Source organism: Urocampus carinirostris, chromosome 3, assembly GCF_059441175.1.
Source record: "Urocampus carinirostris isolate Australia breed hairy pipefish chromosome 3, RoL_Ucar_1.0, whole genome shotgun sequence".
NCBI lineage: Eukaryota > Metazoa > Chordata > Actinopteri > Syngnathiformes > Syngnathidae > Urocampus > Urocampus carinirostris.
The window spans coordinates 10,459,822-10,480,892 of record NC_142351.1 but is presented as its reverse complement, the minus strand read 5'-3'; the positions used below and the strand labels follow the sequence as shown (position 1 = coordinate 10,480,892).

Below are 21,071 nucleotides of genomic sequence, written 5' to 3'. Positions count from 1 at the left end.
GAATTTCAATAAAACAAAAGTTATTATTACACCCGTTACATATGTATTATAGTATAACTGTAGTAATTCTTGAATTATTTCTATGGTATCAAAATAATAAGTCCCTGTATTTAGCACTACATTTGATATTTAGTTTTGTAGAAAATGTATTGTATTTCTGTTGTATTTTGTGGAAATAGTTTTGGTTGTAGTCACACAACGGAACCAAAGGGACAAAGTTTCCAACAAAGAAAAAATATGTTTTTATTAGTAGTACTTTATTTACTATTGTCATGCAATTTTGACCTGTTTATCGGGCATGTGGGCCGCGGGCCGTAGTTTTCCCACCCCTGGTTTAAATCGTATTTCTGACGCGTGGTTGTCATGGAGGTGTTTACGCAATTCCGCCGCTCATTGGCCAGAGAAAACGCAGACAAACGAACCGTGCGGTGATTGGCTGATAGTTTGCTACTTCGGCCTATGGCAACTCGCGGCAAATACAAAATGGTTGCTCCTCCTCGATGTTGACAGTCAACTCGCAGGGTGACGAGTTTTACGTTTTTTCTAAAAAAAATACTGACATTTAATGAACAAAGGCGATTTTGAGAAGCCCTCTGTGAAAACGCTATCATATCGCCGAATAGAATTTATACAGTGTAAGTAGGTAAAACATTTATTCTTCCTGGGTGAGTCGTTAGTATTCAAGCTAACGGTTGTACAAACACTAGGTTTAAGCTAGCTTTCTCTATCATTTTTTTTTCATTATTGTGATTTGTGTAAGAGTTTCTAAAATGACTTGTTTATCTCGAACTCTTGACAGTCTTTCTCAAAACCTCAAACGACGCTACCAAAGGATGGAGACTTTAGCTCCAGTGCTTCGTGAGAAAAGGTATGATGTATAATCGTTATTGTTATTGTATCAATGTTATGAACCATTGTATGCAACGAGATTGGACAAGGCACTCCAGAGTTGAACCTGTAAAATGACCTTGAACTAGAAAAATGATAAACGATTATAAGCAGGGTTGGGTAGGGTTACTATAACTGGATTACTTTCAATTACTTTTGGATTACTCCAATACCAAATATGCGAATAAAAGACAAAAGAAACTGAATATCAATAAAATGACTAAATTTTGTGCAGGCTTGGGGATTAACGGAATACATGGAACGGCAAAAATGATGTTGGCAAGCTGTTTGGATTCATTTTCATTTTGTTTCTGTCGCATTTTATGTTAGTTTTGCCGGAGATCAAAGAGATCAAAGCCAGGAGAGAAAGCTTACCACGTGTTGTGAGTCATCATTTTATTCATATTTAGTTTATTTTGTCTTTTATTAGCATATTTGGTATTGGAGTAATCCAAAAGTCATTGAAAGTAATCAAGTTAAAGTAACCCTACCCATCCCTGAATAAGGCAGGAGGCTCCAACGTGGTGCCCCTTAAGGACAGCAGAGGTGCCCGTAGACCTGTTCTGGAAATAGTTTTTCGAGTAGTTGACTGAGTCCATTTGAATGTGCTGTCCACAACTTCAAAATATTCTACTTACTGATGCTATCTCCCGGCTGAAATCATCATTGCGGCCTGTCAAGCTACCTTTCATCCTCGTGCACGTCAAGTCATGTTTATTTGTATTGCCCTTAATCACAGAGTTTCAAAGGGCTGTACAGATCAAAGACTATTGCAAACTACAGACTATTATGACACCATCCCCTCATCTAAAACCTACATGAGGGCAAATAATACACATATGAACATAAGATAGAGGTTATTCATATGCTATAGAGTAGTAGTGTGTTTAAGCTTAGATTTAAACATTTCCACTGAGGTTGCAGATCGAATCTCAGGGGAAAGAGCATTCCACAGCACCGAATTGAATAAACTCTGATTTGCCCCTACGTCCCGGTCCGAAGCCTACGATCTGAGAGTGCCGGTCTTCTGGTGATCTCAAGAGCAAAGAAGTGTTCTGCTGGTTCGAGAGCGTTCTCCATCCGGGCACCGGTGCTGTGGAATGCTCTTCCCCCTGAGATCCGATCTGCAACCTCAGTGGAAATGTTTAAATCTAAACTTAAAACTCACTTCTACTCCATAGCATATGAATAACCTACTCTTCTCGTCGGCTGAAAAAATAGTCTGTGTAATATAGTGTAATAATCTGTGAAGCCCTTTGAGACTCTTCGTGATTTAGGGCTATACAAATAAAAATGACTTGACTTGACTTTGATTTTCATCTTATTGGGTTTGGTTTGGCATTTGGACATATTTATGGATAGAATTTCTAGGCGCAGCCTTGCAGGGGAATAGGACCGGTTCATCAGCCTAGGCATTAAACCGCTGCTTCTTGCAGATGATGTGGTGCCGTTGGCTTTCTCAAGCTGTGATTTTCACCTCTAACTGGAGCATTTTTGCAGATGAGTATTAAGCGGCCGGGATGAAGGTCAGAACCTTCAAGTCAGAGACCATGGTTGATGCTGGATGGCAAAGCTCTTGATTTATTGGTCAATCTGCCTTCCTTCCCTCAACTATGGTTACGAACTTTGGGTCAAAACTAAAAGAACAAAGTCCCGGATACAAGCGGCGGGAATACGTTTCCTCCACAAGATGAATGGGCTCTTCTGTAGAAATAGGCTGAGATGCTCGGTCATCTGGAAGGGACTCAGAGTAAAAAACGACTCTCCTTCGCGTTGAGGGGAGCCAGCTGGGTTGGCTCGGGCATCTGATAAGGACGCCTCCCTGAGTAGGTGTTACGGGCTTGTCTCAATGGCAGGAGTCCCTATGGTATACCCAGGACACGCCGGAGAAACTTTATCCCTAGACTGGCCTGTGATCTCGTTGGACAAGCTGGACGAATTGGCCAGGGATAGGGAGGTCTGGGCTTCCCTGCTGAGGCTGCTGCCTAGGCAACCTGACATCGGATAAGCGGTAGATAATGGATGGATGGATTGGTGACTGGATTGTTTGGTTTGTATGGCTGAGAAATGTGTGTGTGTGTTTATTAGAATTGGGGGAATATAGCATTCATTCTGAATTGGTGTCTATACTGGTTGAGGTCAATTGTGATTAATTTTCCGAGTGGCTTCCTCATCATAGAATTAGCTGCCTGTAATTTGTAAATAAGATTTTTTTTTAAGAGTGAGTAAAAGTATAACATTTCTTGTTGGCTATACTGAATGTATTTTTGTTATTATTGGTATGTACACTGTAAGCAGCACTTTGAATAAACAAGCCTATTTTAAAAGTGGATATATATGTACCAGGTTATCTGGCAAGTGACCACAGCTGTTGAGTCTCGGGTTGTTTTGTTTTTTTTTATTAATATATTTTTGCAACCACAATTTGCAGAATTGGAGCTGTTTGAAGCAATACACCACAATAAAAATTTTCCACAACCACCCGAATAGCCAATTATAGTAAAGGCAAAAATGTATTTAATTCTTCTTTTATTTCACCTTAGCTCATCTCTCTGTGCCCCTAAAGCACAACTCAATTTGTGTCTCTTTGTTGTATTTCTGCGCAGGTGTAATAATGTGAACAACAACATGCTAGTGGAGCCACAGAATTCAAAGCCTCGACCATTGCTGCACCATCAAAACAAGGATTCCGAAAACCAAGATCCTGTGAGGAAGACGGGTGCACTTTCAAAAGTCAGCAGACTTCCAGTGCTAATTAAGTCCCATCAACTTCCTGCTTTTAAAGTTTCTCCATGGGAGGGAAAAGCCTTGTCTGTGAGTACTGGACTGTACTGTATATCGTTTAATTTTTTTTAAATTATGTATTCTCTTGTGAGCCTCATATGATTTCATTGCAGGGGAAATCCAAGATGAAAAAGTCACACACCAGGCCCAAACCTTTCACGATATTAAATCCCAAGAGTTTGAAAACGGACATTGTACCTTTACATCAAAATAGTGGTGCTCGGGCCACCCAGCCTAAAAAAAGTATTTGTACAAAGACCCAGAACACAAAAGAGAAACTCCTCGTGTGTTCTAAGCCTAAAGAGAAATGCCCTGGAATGGCCTCTGCATATTCTGGCACTTTAAAGACTGAAAATGTTGCACATCACAGCGGTTCCTCCCCATCTTCTTCTGTATGTTCAAGTAAGGTGACCCATCTAAGTTGCAAAGATTCAATGACAATTGAGAAAGTGCAGAAAAATCCTTCAAGTCACTCACATGGTAAGTTCCTATGTATTCCTATACTACGAGTTTCCTTGAATACTCAAATATTTCTAGAAAAACACTGTCTGGCTTGCATTACTTTTACTGCAATTGCACTGCTTACACATTCTCGGCGCACAAGAAAATCTAGCCAGCGCACAAAAATGAGGGCTCAAAATTACTTATTAAGAAGTGACTTAAGTCAAAGTTACAGTGAATGAAGGTAAAAATACATGGGTTCCCATGACGTTGTGTCCTAAATGCGGTATTTTGAAGTCGAACGAAGTTGAATAAAGTTAGTAATGTCGAGTACCGACTTCTTCGGCTCGGCTCACTAAAAAGGGTCCTAAATGACTCTTCAGGTTGTTTTTGCTTCTTTAATCCCAATATGACCAAATATTAAGTAAAATTATGCACACAATGACTTAAAGGAAGGGGGGAATAGAACAAAAAAGAAAAAAAAGTGAAAAGCTGAGAAAAAAAGGAACAAAAAGAAGAGAAAAAAAGAAGGAAAAATTTAGAAAAAAGCCAGAAAAAAAGAAAAGAAAGAAATGTAGGAAAAAAGTAAATAGAGAACAAAAAGAAAAAAAGTAACAGCTCGGAAAAAATAAACACAATGATATATTTTTTAAAGGATTAAAAAAAAAAAAGTAAAAAAAGAATAAAAAGTTTGTGTTGCATTCAAATAATTTCCAATTATATCAAGTGAATCGTGTTGCCAACATTGTACTTCCCATAAAAAATGTGATTAAGTACAGTTCTGTATCTTACAACCGACTAAATAAGCCCCCCAAAATTTTAATATTATGCGACAAAATATATCAGGAAATAAAAAGAAATGGATATCTTGTGAAAGAATTGTAAGAACAAACGATGTTTGCAATAGTTGAATAAGTCAATTCATTCAAAAGAGAAAAATAATTTTGCATTGCCAGAAACTCAGCAAAATGTAACTTGATGTCAAGTTTTGGACATGTTTGATAATTAATTATCTTGCCAGACTTGGGATTATGGTTGCTCACTGTTGTTTCAAGCGTTGCTCACCGACTTTGTGTGAACGCTCAGACCCGTGGAAAATTAGAGGGAACATTGGTTGGGACTCTTCTTTTTTTCTACTCTTCCACGTTTTCCTGTTTGATGACAAAATACTCTTAAAAAAACAAGATAACAAATCAAAGAAATGGTCGACTGAGAAACTGTTTCAATTTTTCCATTAATGTAATAGTGACTATCCGGATACGTCATACTTTGGTTGAAAAAAATGATATGTGTCTTCCCCAAAACAGTGTTGATGAAGTGATGGCAGACATTTGATCAAAATAAAAATGACTGTCGCACAATTGCAATAAACAAACTGCTAACATTGCTGAGTTACTCCCATTTGGTCATGTGGATCGACTGTTCAAGGGAACAAGAATGTCCTCTAAAATAGAGTGTCTGACTGTAGTCACAGTGCAGGCTTCAAAACTAAGTGGAAATGGCTCAGCCCTCAATTACTGCACAAAGGCTAGTGAAACTAAGTAAAACATTTTTAAAATGTCTTTGCTTTGGAATATTTTTCTGTATCCAAACACCCACATTCACCAACACCTTTTTTTTGTGTCAGACTACCACTTTTTCCCCTTAAAAATGCCTCCTAATTTGTAAAAATCAACATATTTTTTCATTTTAAACAACAAAATACCTTGACTTGAAATTAGTATTTGAATCTTTGACTGCATTATCTTGAAGCAAGACAATGTCTTTGTGTGAAAAAACTTCTCCAACGATTGCTTTAGAAATTCTCTTTCAGTAAAAGTTTGCCTCTTTCGCTTTTAAACTAGCACATGTTGTTTGGTTTAGTTTTTGAAATATTCTGAAGGCTGATTGTGTTTCGCTTGTAAAAATAGTGTGCGATGACTTCTACTGTCATGATTACTGATGTGACTCAGCTGTGCCCGCTCTTTTGGCGCCAACTGCCGGGGGTTCTGATTGGCTCCCTGTCAGTCCCCTGTTGTCAGTCCGTCTGCGAACCTCAGTTAATACTAGTCAAGCCTTTTTCGACTACTCTCCCGTCCCGGCTTTCGACCTCTTTTTGTCCCCGACCACGGCTACTCTTTTCCTGGCTTACGACCCGCTTCTGACCACTTTTAGGCTCTCCTGTCCCGGCTACCTACCCGTTTTCCGTCCTTGACACCGCCATCGCTCGCTACGGAAGATCCTCTTCCGTGTTCGGATCACAATCCGAGTACGAGAGCGACTTGCTTCCCGCGCCTAGCGAACTCCGGATCGTGGGCGCAGTCCTTCCTCTTTCGTTTAATAAAACTTGTGAGAAACGTAATGCAATTGGGTCCTGTTCCGTTCCATGTACCACTTTTTAATGTCAAAATGTTGACATGATTGCATAACTTTCATATCTCATCTAATCTATTATGTTATTATCAACTGATATTTTTAATTTGTCTGATGCTGTAAGTGTAATTCTTTGAAAAAATATTGTCACATAAGGTGCCGTAAAAAAAATTCGCCACCCTCCTGATTTCTGTGTTTTATGGCTGTTTTTCACTCACAAAGGTTTCAGATCATCAAACAAATTTTGATATCACACAAAGACAACCCAAGGAAATACAAAATGCGCCGTCGAAATGTTGATTCCATTTGTTAGGAGACAAAAAAAACAAAAAACCCATGTAAATAAGTAATTGCCCCCTGAAACTCAAGTTGAGAGACCTTTGGCTGCAATAACAGAAATCAAACATTTATGATAATTGGTAATGAGTCTTTCACAATGCTGTGGAGAAATTTGGTCAATGCTTTTTATTGGAACATCTGTGAATTAATTCAAAGCATACACACACATTACATGCTACACATTTTTGTTGGACTAATCAGCTTTTGTTGTTTTCAGTAACTTGAGAAAATGTTTTTCAGACAAAGCTGAGGGCTTCCAAGTTGATCATGTCGCTTTGCTAAGCATCCTACGTAATGAGGGTGTGTCTGTGTCCACCCATTCATCTGCAACTTCCGATCCTCAATCTTGCTCAATATTTGTGAGTTTGATAACTCTGGATGAGTATTTTCTTTTCAGAATTGTTATTTTTGTTGTTGTTATACTTGTTTGTAATCCTGCCTGAACTGTACTTTATTGTTTCTTCAGCCCCAAAGGGTGTCAGTTGTAAAAAGTCATCAAAAAGCTGCTGTTGACCAGACTGAAAGAGTGAAGATGGCCTGTCCGGTTTATGCCACACTTACAAAATCACGTGGTAAAGGCCCTTTAATGGAGACGGTATGTATTTGCACTAGATCTGAAAATTCCATCGCATGGCTCAAAGTGGTTGCCGCACAAACATACCATGATTGCTGAAGTAATGAATTATGAAGACAAAACCTAATGTTGACTATAGGCCTTAGACCAGGGGTGTCAAACTCATTTTAACCCGTGGGCCACACGAGAGAACAAACATTCTCTCGGGGGCCGAACTAGTAGATTAGAGTGAACGGAAAAAAAAAGAAAAGGAAATAAGAGAAAGAGAGGGAGAGAAAAGTAGAAAGGGTAGGACAAAGGAGAGAAAGTGAGAAAGAGAGAGGGAGCGAGAAAAGAAAGATAGAGAGAGTGTGAGAAATGAAATAGATAAAAAGAGAAATAGTGAGAGAGAGGTAAAGAGAGAGAATGAAATCCAGAGAAAAATAGAAAGGGAGAAAGAGACAAGGAAAGAAAAAAGGAGAGAAAGAGAAAAGGGGAAAGCAGTAAAGAGAGAGGTAAAAGGGAAGAGAGAGTGAAATAAGGTAAAACTACAGAGACAAAGAGGAACAAAGAAAGAGAAAAAGAGAGAGAGAGTTAAAGAGAGAGAGATAAAGAGTGGAAAGAAGACAGAGAGAGAAAGAGAGAGATAAATACAAGTACAGCGTTTGTGAGAGGCATCTGGCTTTGGCAACATGAAGTGGTTATATTTCAACCTGCAGCTCGTTTTTGTCTTGCACTTCTCTGAGCATTGACTCGCGGGCCGGATTTAATCCCTCAGCGGGCCAGATCAGGCCCGCTGAGGGATTAAATCCAACACAGAGATGCAGGGTCCGTACAGGTGATTGAAATCTTTGAAAATGCTTGAATTTTGATGTTGTTTTCAAGGATATCAAAGTGTTTTAATTGAGGTGATGTCATGTCACGTCATTAGCTGTACCGCTTATCCTCATTAGGGTCGCGGGGGGGCTGGAGCCCATCCCAGCCATCTCCGGGCAATGGGCAGGGGACACCCTGAACTGGTTGCCAGCCAATCGCAGGGCACACAGGGACAGACATCTCATTCGCACCTAGGGACAATTTGGACCAGCCAATTCACCTGAAATGCATGTTTTTGGAACGTGGGAGGACACCGGAGTGCCCGGAGGAAACCCACGCAAGCACGGGGAGAACATACAAACTCCGCACAGGAAATCTGGAGCTGGATTTGAACCCACGCAGGAGGTTCCCATGACATGTACTGTGCCGCACACGTGCTGCCCTAATTGTGGGTGATATGCTTGAAATTGTTGCCATGTTTCACAAGTTTGCTCGAAAATGACGCAAACACTTTTCTTTGATGGCTCCACTTTGCCATGGCATTTCTTCTTACCTTGTGATTAAAGGCAGCTAATATAAGTTAGTATGGCATTATCCAATGAAGCGTCATCTCCCCCTATGGGTCGCACTCAAGAGGACAGGTGCATGCTACACCTAAACAGGGCACTATGAAATGTGTACTAGTGCAATTATGTACTTTTATTAGGGGCCATATAAAAAGATTAAGTCAGCGTTTCCCAGTGGTATAATATAATGGGGGCGGCAGTAGCTCAGGAGGTAGAGCGTTCGTTTTGGGATCAAGGGATCCCAGTTCGAATCCCGGCTTGTCCGAGTTACATGTGGAAGTGTCCTTGGGTAAGACACTGAACCCCTAATACCCCCAATAAGCAGGTTAGCGTCTTACATGGCTGCAATACAAGGCCGCTATTGGGAAATGTGGAGCACATTGTAAAGCGCTCTGGGAAGTCATTGACTTGAAAAGCGCTATATAAATGCAGATCCTTTCATTTCAATGGGAATGCCTTCCTGCAACTGATAATATAAACTACATATTACTGTCATTTTCACGCAACCAAATATGGGGATGTCTAAAAATATTTACACTAGCTCAGAAGGTATGGCGCCCGTCTTGGGATCAAGAGATCGCAGGTTCGTATCCCGGCTCCTCCGTGTTACATGTCGAGGTGTCCTTGGGTAACACACTGAACCCCTAATGCCCCCATTAAGCAGGTTGGCGCCTTGCCTGGCTGCACAGCCGCCATTGGTGTGTGAGTGTGTGTGAATGGGTAAATGTGAAGCACATTGTAAAGCGCTTTGGGAAGTCTTCATTGACTTGAAAAGCGCTATATAAATGCAGATCATTTCATTTCACTAGTATTGTTCAGATTGACAAATATATTCGCGATTTACTCAACATCTTAAACTCACATGTCTTAAGAAATGCACATGCACAATTCAAATTTGCATGTAGAAATCACAGCTATATTTGTGGTGCTACCAAATACATGATTGACACCGGATTTCTTCTTTTTACGGTACTGGAAAAATAGGAACATTGGCCTCGAAAGTCTTTAAAAGTACCTGAATTTGGCCACGAAAAAAGTGTACAAACCATGGATGTGATACCTTCTGAGCTAGTGTAAATATTTTTAGACATCCCCATATTTGGTTGCGTGAAAATGTATGCTTTACAATATTTGCTATTATTATTATTTCAGTGCACATAGGAAAATTCATTCATTCATTTTTCATACCGCTTATCTTATTAGGGTCACAGAGGTGCTGGGGCCTATCAGGCAGTGGGAGGGGGAGCTCCTGGATTGATTGCCTGCAAAGACATATAATCGTCCACATACATTTCCATACCTAGGGACAATTTGGAGTCACCAACCTTCCATGCATTTTTTTTGGAATGTGGGAGAAAACTGGCATGCCTGGAGGATACACACGCAGGCATGGGTGGGTCTTTCAAATTGCGCACATGGAGGCTGGTAGATGGAATTGAATGCAGGACCTCTGATCCATGAGATAAATGTACTAACCAGTCTGTGCTGCCACATAGGACTACATTTTGTAGTAGGTGGCATGCTAGGTGTGTTTTCTCTGGGCACTTTGGTTTCGTCCATGCTGGTTGATATGTGAGTCAAAATTGTCCCTAGGTATAAGTGTATTTGTGAATGGTTTTTTGTTTTTATCTACCCTGCGACTGGCTGGCAACCAGTTCACTGTGTCCATTGTTTGTTGTCTGCTGGGATGGGCTCCAGCACCCCCGCGACCCTACTGAGGACAAGAAGTATGAAAATAAAACTGTATTTATTTTTTTGTCATTGGCAAATGTGAACTGTAGTATCAAAAATCATGAATAACATTCCCTTTTGTGGTTTTTGGTCTAAATCAATATATCACAATCATGCTTAGTCATTATTTTTCTCAATATAGCCTCATTTAACTACAATAAAACCTGTGCCTTACTGAATACATTTTTGAAAAGTCCTATATATGAACTTTTGAGACAAGCTTGAAATGACTGCATGATTACATGTTTAAACCTGATTTGTTTAAAAAAAAAACATAGCATGCATTATTTAGGTTGTAGTATCTGTGTCGTAGAGCAAACTCTATGACATGGTTTTCCTCAAGTTCATTTTTCTAAAAGGAGACACCTGACTTAATCAATCACATTTTGCTTTCATCGACCGTCTTTGTAAATCGTCACAATATTGTCCCCCAAGCTGCAAACCTTTGCCGGAGCTTTTTCTCTAAAATACTGAAAGTTCCAATTGCGGGTCAGGTCTTTAAATACCCTGCAAAACTTAGAAATCCAGAGGGTGTGCAGTTGAGTGAGGCTTGTTTTTTGTGAACAATGTATATTACTGGTGGGAATCACATTGCCTTTTGGTGTGTGAGTGCGTGTGTGAATGGGTAAGTGTGAAGCACATGTAAAGCGCTTTGGGAGGTCTTCATTGACTTGAAAAGCGCTATATAAATGCAGACCAAAGATATACCGTAATCATTTAATGCAGTATAGAATTTATTATGAACAGGCCTAAATTAGGGGGATATTTCCCCTCTCGTGTACACACTTGTTCGTGTATTTATTTAACTGAAACATTTAAACTTGGCATGGTTGTTAACCACATTGGTTTGTCAAAAACACATTTATTTTCATGTTACAGGGAAATCTAGTCACATCCCCTTGTAATTGTTTTATCATTTCTGCGCCCACCCAAGGACTCTGTTACAAAAAGTCTTCAAAAAGCGTCTGCCAGCCAAAACGAGTGTGTGAAGGGTGTTGGCCCTGCACGTGCTACACCTCGAGCAGCATCTAGAAGAGGGACTTCTATTGATACAGTGTGTATACACATCTTCTAGAGTGCCGTGGAGAAGTATTTGCCCCCTTTCTGATTTCTGTTTTTGAATATTTATTACAAAGGTTTCACATCACCAAACCGGTTTTAATATCACAGAGACAACCCAAAGAAAAACAAAATGCGGTTTTGAAATGTTTATTCCATAAACAAAAAATAAAAACTATCTGATCTTTTGCGAAAAAGTAATTGCCCCCTGAACCTAGCGAGTTGGGCCACCTTTGGCAGCGATAACAGAAATGAATGTTTTTGATTTTTTTTTTTGTGCCGTAATAAATAAAATCAATTTTCAAAACTGCATTTTTTATTTTCTGTCATGATTACGATGTGATTCACCTGTGCCCGCTCCTTTGGCGCCAACTGCCTCGGACTTTGATTGGCTCCCTGTCCCCATTTAAACCCACTCCTTTCTGCCCTCGTTTGTCAGTCCGTCTGCGAACCTCAATTTACACTAGGCAAGCCTTTTTCGACCCTGACTCCCACCTGTTTTTGCTCTTGTCTGTCTCCCGGCTTCGACCCGTTTTGATACTGACCACGTCTACTCTCCCGTCCCGGCTTTCGACCTCTTTTTGTCTTCGACCACGTCTACTCTCCTTTCCTGGCTTAAGACTCGCTTCCGACCCCGACCACGTTTTCGCTCTCCTGTCCCGGCTACTGACCAGTTTTTCCGTTCCTGACACCGCCTTCGCTCGAAGATCCACTTCCGCGTTCAGAGTGACCTGGTTCCCGTGTCCAGCAATCACCGGATCGTGGGCGCAACCCTTTCTCCGTCTTCCAATAAAACTTGTGAGAAACGCAATGCAAGTGGGTCCTGTCTTTGTTCTGGTCCTGACATTTTCTTGGGTTGTCTTTATGTGATATTAAAATCGGTTTGATGAACTGAAATCTTTCGTGAGTGACAAATATGCAAAAAACTCAGAAATTAGGAAGGGGGCAATACTTTTTCACGGCACTGTATTTGCGAGGCTGTTCTTTCCGTGTTACCAATATTTTACTTGCTTCTGTTCTCCTACACAGCCACAGAGAGTCCTGATCAAGAAGGGCCGGGTGGCATCAGGTAAGATCAAATAATCGTAGCAAATTTTAATTACATTTTGATAACGTGTGTCCTACCATTTTGAATATACTTGTTGAATCATTGTACCAAACCACTTGACTCTGGCCATACAAAATCTAATAGGGTGCTAACAAGCCACATGCAGCCTTCTAGCAATTCTAGCATCCTGTTGTATCTCAAATCACATGGGCTCAGTTTGGAATACCATCTCAGAGGTACAATTCTATTATTCTTATATGCAAAGGCTGGCACCGCTGACAAAAATCCAGAAGTACTCTGCAAAAGTTGTGGATCTCTAAAGTGACTGGCTAATGTCATAAGAGATATTTACTTATTTTTAATTTTTTTACAAAAGTCATGATGAATTTGTCCACCCCTGTCACTTGGATGACGTTCTGCAAAGGCATATACTGTAGATTTTGATTGATAACGAGCATATTATATGTTTTGAGCAGTGTTTCATTGTGCTTTCTACTGAGAGTGATGCAACGACCTTTTAATCAAATTATTTCTTTTTTTTTTTTCAGCCAAAACTGTGGGATCTCATCCCAATCCCACCTCACTGCAAAGTAGCCCATGTAATGTGGGCATGCACAGCCTCAGCCAAACAGTTGCAACTCTACTCCAATCAAAACACAACATTGTGAGTTTTTGCGCCTGGTTGAGTTTTTTTATTTAGTTATTTTTCAATTCAAGACACAACCTCTTGTACTGTGGTGCATCAAAATCCCTATTTTCAAAAGTTAAAGCAGTTCTTGCCAAAATGTACATTTTTGTAGATGGGCCACAAGCTGTTTGAAAGTGTAACTTTCAATGCCTAATGTACACTGGATCCGTTACAGATGTGTTATACCCAAAGAGATACGCAAAATGTCTATTTCTTCCGGGTGCTGCCACAGGCTTTTATGAAGCAAAAGAAATTACACGAAAAATGTATTCCAGGAATCAAGACAATACCCACTTGGCTATGTTCCCATTGGGCAAGGTTTTTCATTATTACCAGCTCTTGTGGTGGAATAGATTCTATCAATTGCACTGAATGCCCAACTAACAAATTCCATTTTGACATTATTTCCGCAGCCACAAGTGAATATCACAAAGAGTCATCAAAAACCTGGCCAAAATGATGTGGCGAAGCCAGCAGGCCCCGTGCGCGCCACTCCTCTAACGCTGTCCAAAAGAGCCAATTTTATCGACACAGTACGTACACATCTTTTGGGGATTTTTACCCTTCCCTTTTACCTCATTTATATTCTTTGTTGTAGCCACAGAGGATTCCGATAAAGAAGAGCCTGGCAGGTAAGCTACATTAGTATTTTTCGGATTACAAGTCGCAGTTTTTTTCATAGTTAGGCCGGGGGTGCGACTTATACTCAGGTGAGACTTTTGTGTAAAATAATAAACACATTATCATATAATTTTACCTGATATTTTCACATTAATCCGCAAAAGGGCACTCTTGGCTTGTGTTGATCATTTCAACATTGTGTGCCATAAAATGTCCCTTGCGTGAAATGACTTTGTATCTCATTTTTGGGGGAAATGTAAAAGAACAGTATAGCACAGAGCATTTAAACCTTGTCTAGTAATCACTTTTAAAGAAGTTGAAAATATTGACTGGCAAAATGACACCACCTTTTCTTACCAGTGTATAGATATGGAGAACTGTTCCTTTTATTGCGATTAAACAGTGATTTAAAACCGTAATCATCCAGATATCACGTATATTGACAACTTATTCTCTTCTATTAACCAATTACACTGAAATTAACTTTCAAATTATCAACAGATAAAACGGGAGACGAACGTTCTGAAAAGGTGTAATTTCACCAAAGTGGGGGGCATTTAATGTGGGGGGCATCTTTTTTTTACTGTAAATTGCCTTTAAAGTATGTTTTTGGTGTTGGATTTTATCAAATACATTCCCCCCCAAAATGAGACTTATACTCCAGTGCGACTTGTGTTTTTTTCCTTCCGATTTTGCATTTTTTGGCTGGTGCTATTTACAATACAAAAAATACGGTATTTAATGAGCGACAAAAAATAAATTGTGATAATAATTTATCCTTCTTTTTATTGAAGTTCATTTTAATACTGTAGTCTATAAGCATTCTCATAATAACCTTTTCTCCTGTTGTGTTATTTTTGTTCTCTGTCTCAGCCCACAAAGAGAACAAAGACCCTTTGACGCGACCGAGAGCGTCACCACGCATAAATGAAATGGTGTGTAGCAAATGTTCCTTCTCTGCCTCTTCAAAGGGACAGTGTGTGATATTTAGTGCCTCCTGGTGGTGCAAAAAAACCTTTCATTCAGTAAACATTGATCTGAATAATAAGGCTAAAATACATGAACTATCCATACCAATATTAATTATTAAAAATATTCATAAGTGGAGCAATTTATATCTTTTTTACATATTGGAATCCCTACCTAGAAGTCGCCGCCATGTTTGTCTGGCTTCTTGCTGCAACTGGTTTTCATTCGCCATCTAGTGGTCAAATATTACACCCTGGGGCTTTAACAGGAATTATCCCGCAACGCTTCAATGGTCAATTATTCCCCTGGAAACACCTCATTAAAACTATCTTTGCAACAAAAAAATGATTATTTTAATAGACACAGATTGCACAACCAGATGCTCCAAATGCTCCCATAATGTTTTAAATATTTCCGCGCCCTCATGTATATAATAGTAAACAAGTACCACTAATTAAAAAACATTATTTTAGTTCCCCCACTGTCCTTTGTGTATCTACTACAGAAATACTACTAGTCGAATCATTTTTATTTGTATATCCCAGAAATACTTTTACAGAAGTACCACGGCATTTTCTAAGAAACAAAACATCAAATTAACTGCCTAAAACAGGGACCTAATTTTATTTTGCTTCCATTCTGAAAGCCATAAAATACTACGGATTCACGACAAAACCGATTATCAAGTTTAGAGCTTAAAGAACTGGACTAAATATTATTTTGGTTTCATTCTGTGAGGAAGAAAATACTACACAGTTACGACAATGATACAGTACTTCTACAGTAAAACTGTGTCTACAGAAATAACACATAAATACTACTTTAGATAAATATTATTATTGAAATACAAAACCAAATGTGAAATTTAATGCTTAAAAACTGACCAGTTTCATTGTATTATTTTGCTTTCATTCTTAAATGAAAAAATATATTACTGTTGTAATACAGGAATACTAGTACAGGAATACTACAGAAACACCAGTATAGTATTATTACAAAAGTAAAACAAAAATGCTACAAAATCTTACGACAGAAAATCTACAAAATTTGTAAAAAATCCTACAAAACATCTAATTTAGTGCTTACCTAGCATATTATTTTACTTCCACTTTGAAAAGCAAAAATACTACAAAAATACTGCTATAGTAATACTATAACACAAGAATACTATTATAAAAATACTGCTACAGAAATACCACTACAAAGGTACTAAAAAAAATACAGAAATACTACAAAGATATTACTATAATAATACAACTGAAATACTACAACAATAATACTATGGAAATGCTATAAAACGGCTACTACAGAAATACCACAACAAATACAGTAATACTACAAAAGTAAATATCAAATTTAAAACAAGGGCGATGTATATAACGAGGAACAATATATTATTTTGCTTTGCTTGTGTTTCTAATCCTGTTAAAAACTAATAAAGAAGGAAATATTACATGTAGATATCTGCATGTATATTCATTAATGAAAAAAATGGATAGGTCTCCAGGACCATGCCCTTGGCCAGACCTTTTAAAAAGTTTCCCCACCCCTGTCCTAAAACATACTAAAGTGAAAGTTGCTTTGACATAGAGGGCTCCATTTTCACACAGCACTCACCTTTCTAAAAGTCAAACCTGTAAAACTGTTTTTCTCTTTCGGTGGCAGCGAGTTATCCAAACGTTATTTGTTGACCACGAGGATAGAGGGAGCCCTGACAAACAGAAGGAAGATCAGCCTCAAGTTCTTCAAACATCACCTGTAAGCCAATTAGCCGTACCACTAAGCAACCTTACAGACATTTTTGACATATTGCCATATTTCAGGCTTCAAACGTATAAAGACCTCAAAATACTTTCTTAGAATCAACAACACGTGAGATACAATCGTGAAAAGAAACCAAATGTATTTAACAATTCATATTCTGCTAATGGATAAAACATTGAAAAGTATGTGTGGCAAAAATGTTGGCCCTCTTTGAGTTCATACTTTGGGTATGTCTTTAAAAGTTTTGAACATCTTGAAACAGAAGTATTTGTCCATTTTTCCTTACGAAACAGCTCGAGGTTCCTTTAGGTTTGATGGTGATCATTTGTGCACAGTATTTTTCAGATCTTTCCACAAATGCTCTATAGGATTCAGGTCTGGACTTTGGCTTGGCCATTCTAACTCCTTTGTATTGTTAGTTTTAAAGCATTCCATTGTAGATTTTGCTTTATTTTAAGAGTCGTCCTTTTGGATGGTGAACCTGCGCCCCATCCCCAGGGCTTCTGCAGACTCTAACAGATTTTTGCCAGAATTGCACTGCATTTTGCTCCATTAATCATCCTATCAACTCAAACCATCCTCCCAGTCCCTGTTAAAGAAAAGGAACCCCAGAGCATGATGCAGTCACCACCATGCTTGACAGTGGTGCTTTCAGGGTGATGTACAGTGTTTCTTTTACAACACACGTCAAACTTTGCATGCGATCCAAAAAGTTCAATTTTGGTCTCACGAGACCAAAGCACCCTGTTCCACATGTTATTTGTGTCTCTCGTGTGACTTCTTGCAAACGCCAAACAGCCCATTTTATGGAATTTATTCAGACAAGGCTTTCTTCTTGCCACGTTTCCATTAAGGGTAAATTGATGCAGAGTACAATTAATAGTTGTCTTATGCACATATTGTCCTACCTCAGCTGTGGATGTCTGCTGATCATCCAATGTGATCATGGACCTCCTGGTTGCTTACCTAATCAGATTTCTGCTTGTTTGGGCCAAAAGAGGGATGACCAGGTCTGGATAGGTTTGCAGTAGTTTTATGGTCTCTCCATTTTGATATCATTGCTTACACCAGGGGTGTCAAACTTATTTTAACTCAGGGGCCACACGATAGAACAAACATTCTGTCGGGGGCCGGACTAGTAGATTAAAGAGAAAAAAAAGAGAGATAAAGAAATAAGAGAAAGAGGGAGGGAAAAGGAGAGGGCGGGACAAAGAAAGAAAAAGAGAGAGAGGGAGAGAGAGGGAGAAACAAAAGATAAAAAGTCGTGAGAGAGGGAGAAAAGAAAGGGAGAAGAAGAAAGAAATCCAAAGAGAAATAGAAAGACAGAAGGAGAGGAAAGAGAAAAGAGAGACACAGAGAGTGAAAGAGACAGAGTGGGTGAAAAGGGGTGGAAAGATAGATAGATGTCTAGAAAGAAAGAAAGAAAAAGAGAAAGAAAAGAAAAAGAAAGAAAAAGAAAGAAAAAGAAAAGAAAAAGAAAGAAAAAGAGAAAGAAAGAAAGAAAAAGAGAAAGAAAGAAAAAGAAAAAGAGAAAGAAAGAAAGAAAAAAAGAAAGGAAAAAAAAGACAGAAAGAAAGAAATACAAGTACAGTGTCTTTGTTCGAGGCACCTGGCTTTGGCAACATCAAGTTGACCTACACACAAGGTTTTCAACCTTGCAGCTTGTTTTTCTCTTGCGCTTCTCTGAGTGTTGTCTCGCGGGCCGGATTCAATCCCTTAGCAGGCCTGATCTGGCCCGCGGGCCGCCTGTTTGACACCTGTGGCTTACACAGTTCTCCTGTGTTGCAAAATCTTGTGTGTCATTCCTGCTTTGAAATTTTCCACAACTCTATCTCGGACCTGCCTTGTGTATTCTTTGGTTTTCATAACGCGTTCTGTTTTCCAATGAACCCATCACAGAGCAGGTACATTTAACTGAGACTTAATGACATTCAGGTGACCTCTGTTTGTCATTGTTATTCATTCGGGTCGACATTGGATCATTCAGAAATTCTAGATGTGTTGGAATGTGCCGGTGCATTCGCACTGATCACTGCATGGCTCTGTGGCTAGGACCTTGACTCTGCCTCTTGGCTGAGAGCAAGTGTCTCGGCCCCTTGGCTTTGTAGCGTATTATGATTTGACCGATAACGGATAATGGATAATTGATAAAGAATATAGAACAATAAACCTTACAAAATCCCCCCCGAGTCATCAGGGTACTTCAGTTGAGTTGACAGAACAGGGGGGCCATATTTTTCAACACCTCCTTTTCAGTTTTTGGGTTGTAAATGTATAAAATGTTGATCATTTGGTTGCACTTCAAGATTGTGTCTTACATGTTGTTGATCTTTGGAAAATATTTGTAGTTCCTTATCTTTAAGTTTGTAGCCTGAAATATGGCAATATGACAAAAGGTAATTTGGGAAGGGGGGTTAAATACTTTTGTTTGGTACTGTACATCGATAAACTGAAACCTTCTTGTCTTTTCTAGATTTCGCTCCAATGTGGGAACGAAGTTGGGGCGACGGAAGAAAAGCAGGGTGGTCAACTTGTGCAGAGAGAATCAGTCATTTGTTTCTCCACGGGCAAGAAACAGGGCCGTTTTGCAATACAAAAAAGCTTGGACCGTGGAGAGCCGTGCAGCCAGGACCCGTCAGAAATTGAAGAAATGTGTAGACCTGTTAGTCTTATCAACCTTGAGGATCACATTCATGACAGAAGTAACAGGATTGCGACTCATTTACCCTTGCTCATCTAAGATGTGACCAACTTCTAAACTCTTACTTTTGTTTTTCAGACAAAAAGGCTTGTGTAACCAACCCTGTGTTTGCGTTGCCTCCCAAGGCCAAATATTTTTCTTCCCGAGAGGACCTACTTTTGGACAAGGAGGTTGCTTTCTATTTCTCATGTTCTATTTCGGATGATGCCAGGATCAATCTTTCTCAAAACCGCTGTTGCGACCCAGTCGTATCCCTCTTAAATTTTGAAGAGGCAACTGTGAGTACAAACTGTTGACGTGAGAAATGAACCACAACTGCGTGTCTCTCTCTTTGTGTCTCTGTCTCTCTCTATGTCTCTTTCTCTGACTCTTTCTCTCTTTGCATCTGTGTCTTTCTCTTTGTCTCTTTCTGTCCCAGTCTCTCCCCTTGTGTGTTTGTGTTGGTAGAGTTTTAAATAAAATATATATTGTTGGCATAGATGATCCGTGTCTTGCTTGCATGTACAATTTCAGGGATTTAGACCGAGTGCTAAGACGGGGGGAAAAATCTGAAGAGAGCAGTTCAGTTCAGGACTTCTATTACAAAGTTACAAAATAAAAAGTAAACTGTGTTCATCCCCAACCTGTGATTAGGATAAAGTCATCCCTCAAACAAGCATCGGAAGAAGACTGTTTTATAGGAAAGGGGCGTGGATGACAAAAATTAAACTTAGCTGGAAAATGAAACTTGACCAGAATGAGATTTTCCAGGCAAAGTAAAGAAGTCCCATCTTTACAAGAGACGTTTTATTAAGACAGGACCCAGCTGAGTTTTGAAGGTTATATTATAAGATGAGGGGCAGACTCATCAAAGCAATCAAAACAGTACCTAGAAGCATTACTGGGAAATTACTTGATGAATGATACATTGAAATTTCAAGTGAACACGAGAATTTGATACTTTTTTAAATTATGTGGATAAGCACGAGTTGCATTTATAACAACTAAATGAATATTGGGATTATCAAAGTAATGATGTGATTGTGAGAATAAACTCAGTGACATATTTTGATAATCTAAAAATATCACATCTATAGTCTGCTGATAAAGTATACACATTTATGTTTCACCTTGTGATTCCCCCCCCCCCCATGTTCTCACCATTTTTGTTTCTTTTTTCCAGAAATTTTCTCCACTCAATTTGGATGCTCCCTTTTCCTATTTACCGGAAGAGAATGGTTTTGGTGATGTGTCTTTTACATGAAACAAAACTACAGTTCCCTAAAATGTAGCAGGCACTGTATTTTAAAGCAAAGAATCGAGGTCCTCTGAGTAAATTAAATCTAAATGAATTGTTGAGAATTAGTTTTTCTTTTTAAAATATTGGTTCTGAGTGGTTTTGCTCAATGAACTACATAACACGGTATTTTTTGTATTCCATTGTTGTGTTCATAGACCACATACGAGTATTACTTAATGTTGTTGTCCCTTGGAGACAAGCACCTTTCCACTAATGAGTACTGTTTCATTGTGTTGTGTTTTTGTATGTTTTGTTTCAATTTGTGAAATAAATGGTTTCAAAATGAAATAGTGTCATCATATGTATTTGTGTGTTTTCAGCTTAACTACAGCGATTTTTTTTTTGTCGTCACCTTTTTCTTTGATGTTTACAAATGGTAACTTGATTGGTTTGATGCAGAATAATGAGATCATTATATAGAGCTGAGTGTCTTGTATATCTGTTGTTTAGAGTCTACTGTGCAATGCAAGGA

The 21,071-nt window shown here is 39.0% G+C and overlaps 1 protein-coding gene across 1 annotated transcript; it reads left to right on the top strand.

Moving 5' to 3' along the window:
* Positions 1–452: 452 nt before the first annotated feature.
* On the top strand, positions 453–20,887 carry troap (trophinin associated protein). The gene is made up of 16 exons (XM_088329765.1): positions 453–522; positions 800–868; positions 3,495–3,702; positions 3,786–4,152; positions 7,045–7,163; positions 7,271–7,399; positions 11,405–11,524; positions 12,559–12,598; positions 13,126–13,241; positions 13,679–13,798; positions 13,864–13,897; positions 14,760–14,821; positions 16,521–16,613; positions 19,093–19,321; positions 19,399–19,598; positions 20,483–20,887. The coding sequence occupies exons 2-16, from the start codon at positions 834–836 to the stop codon at positions 20,561–20,563; spliced, it is 1,953 nt and encodes a 650-aa protein (XP_088185891.1). The 5' UTR covers positions 453–522; positions 800–833; the 3' UTR covers positions 20,564–20,887.
* Positions 20,888–21,071: the final 184 nt, after the last annotated feature.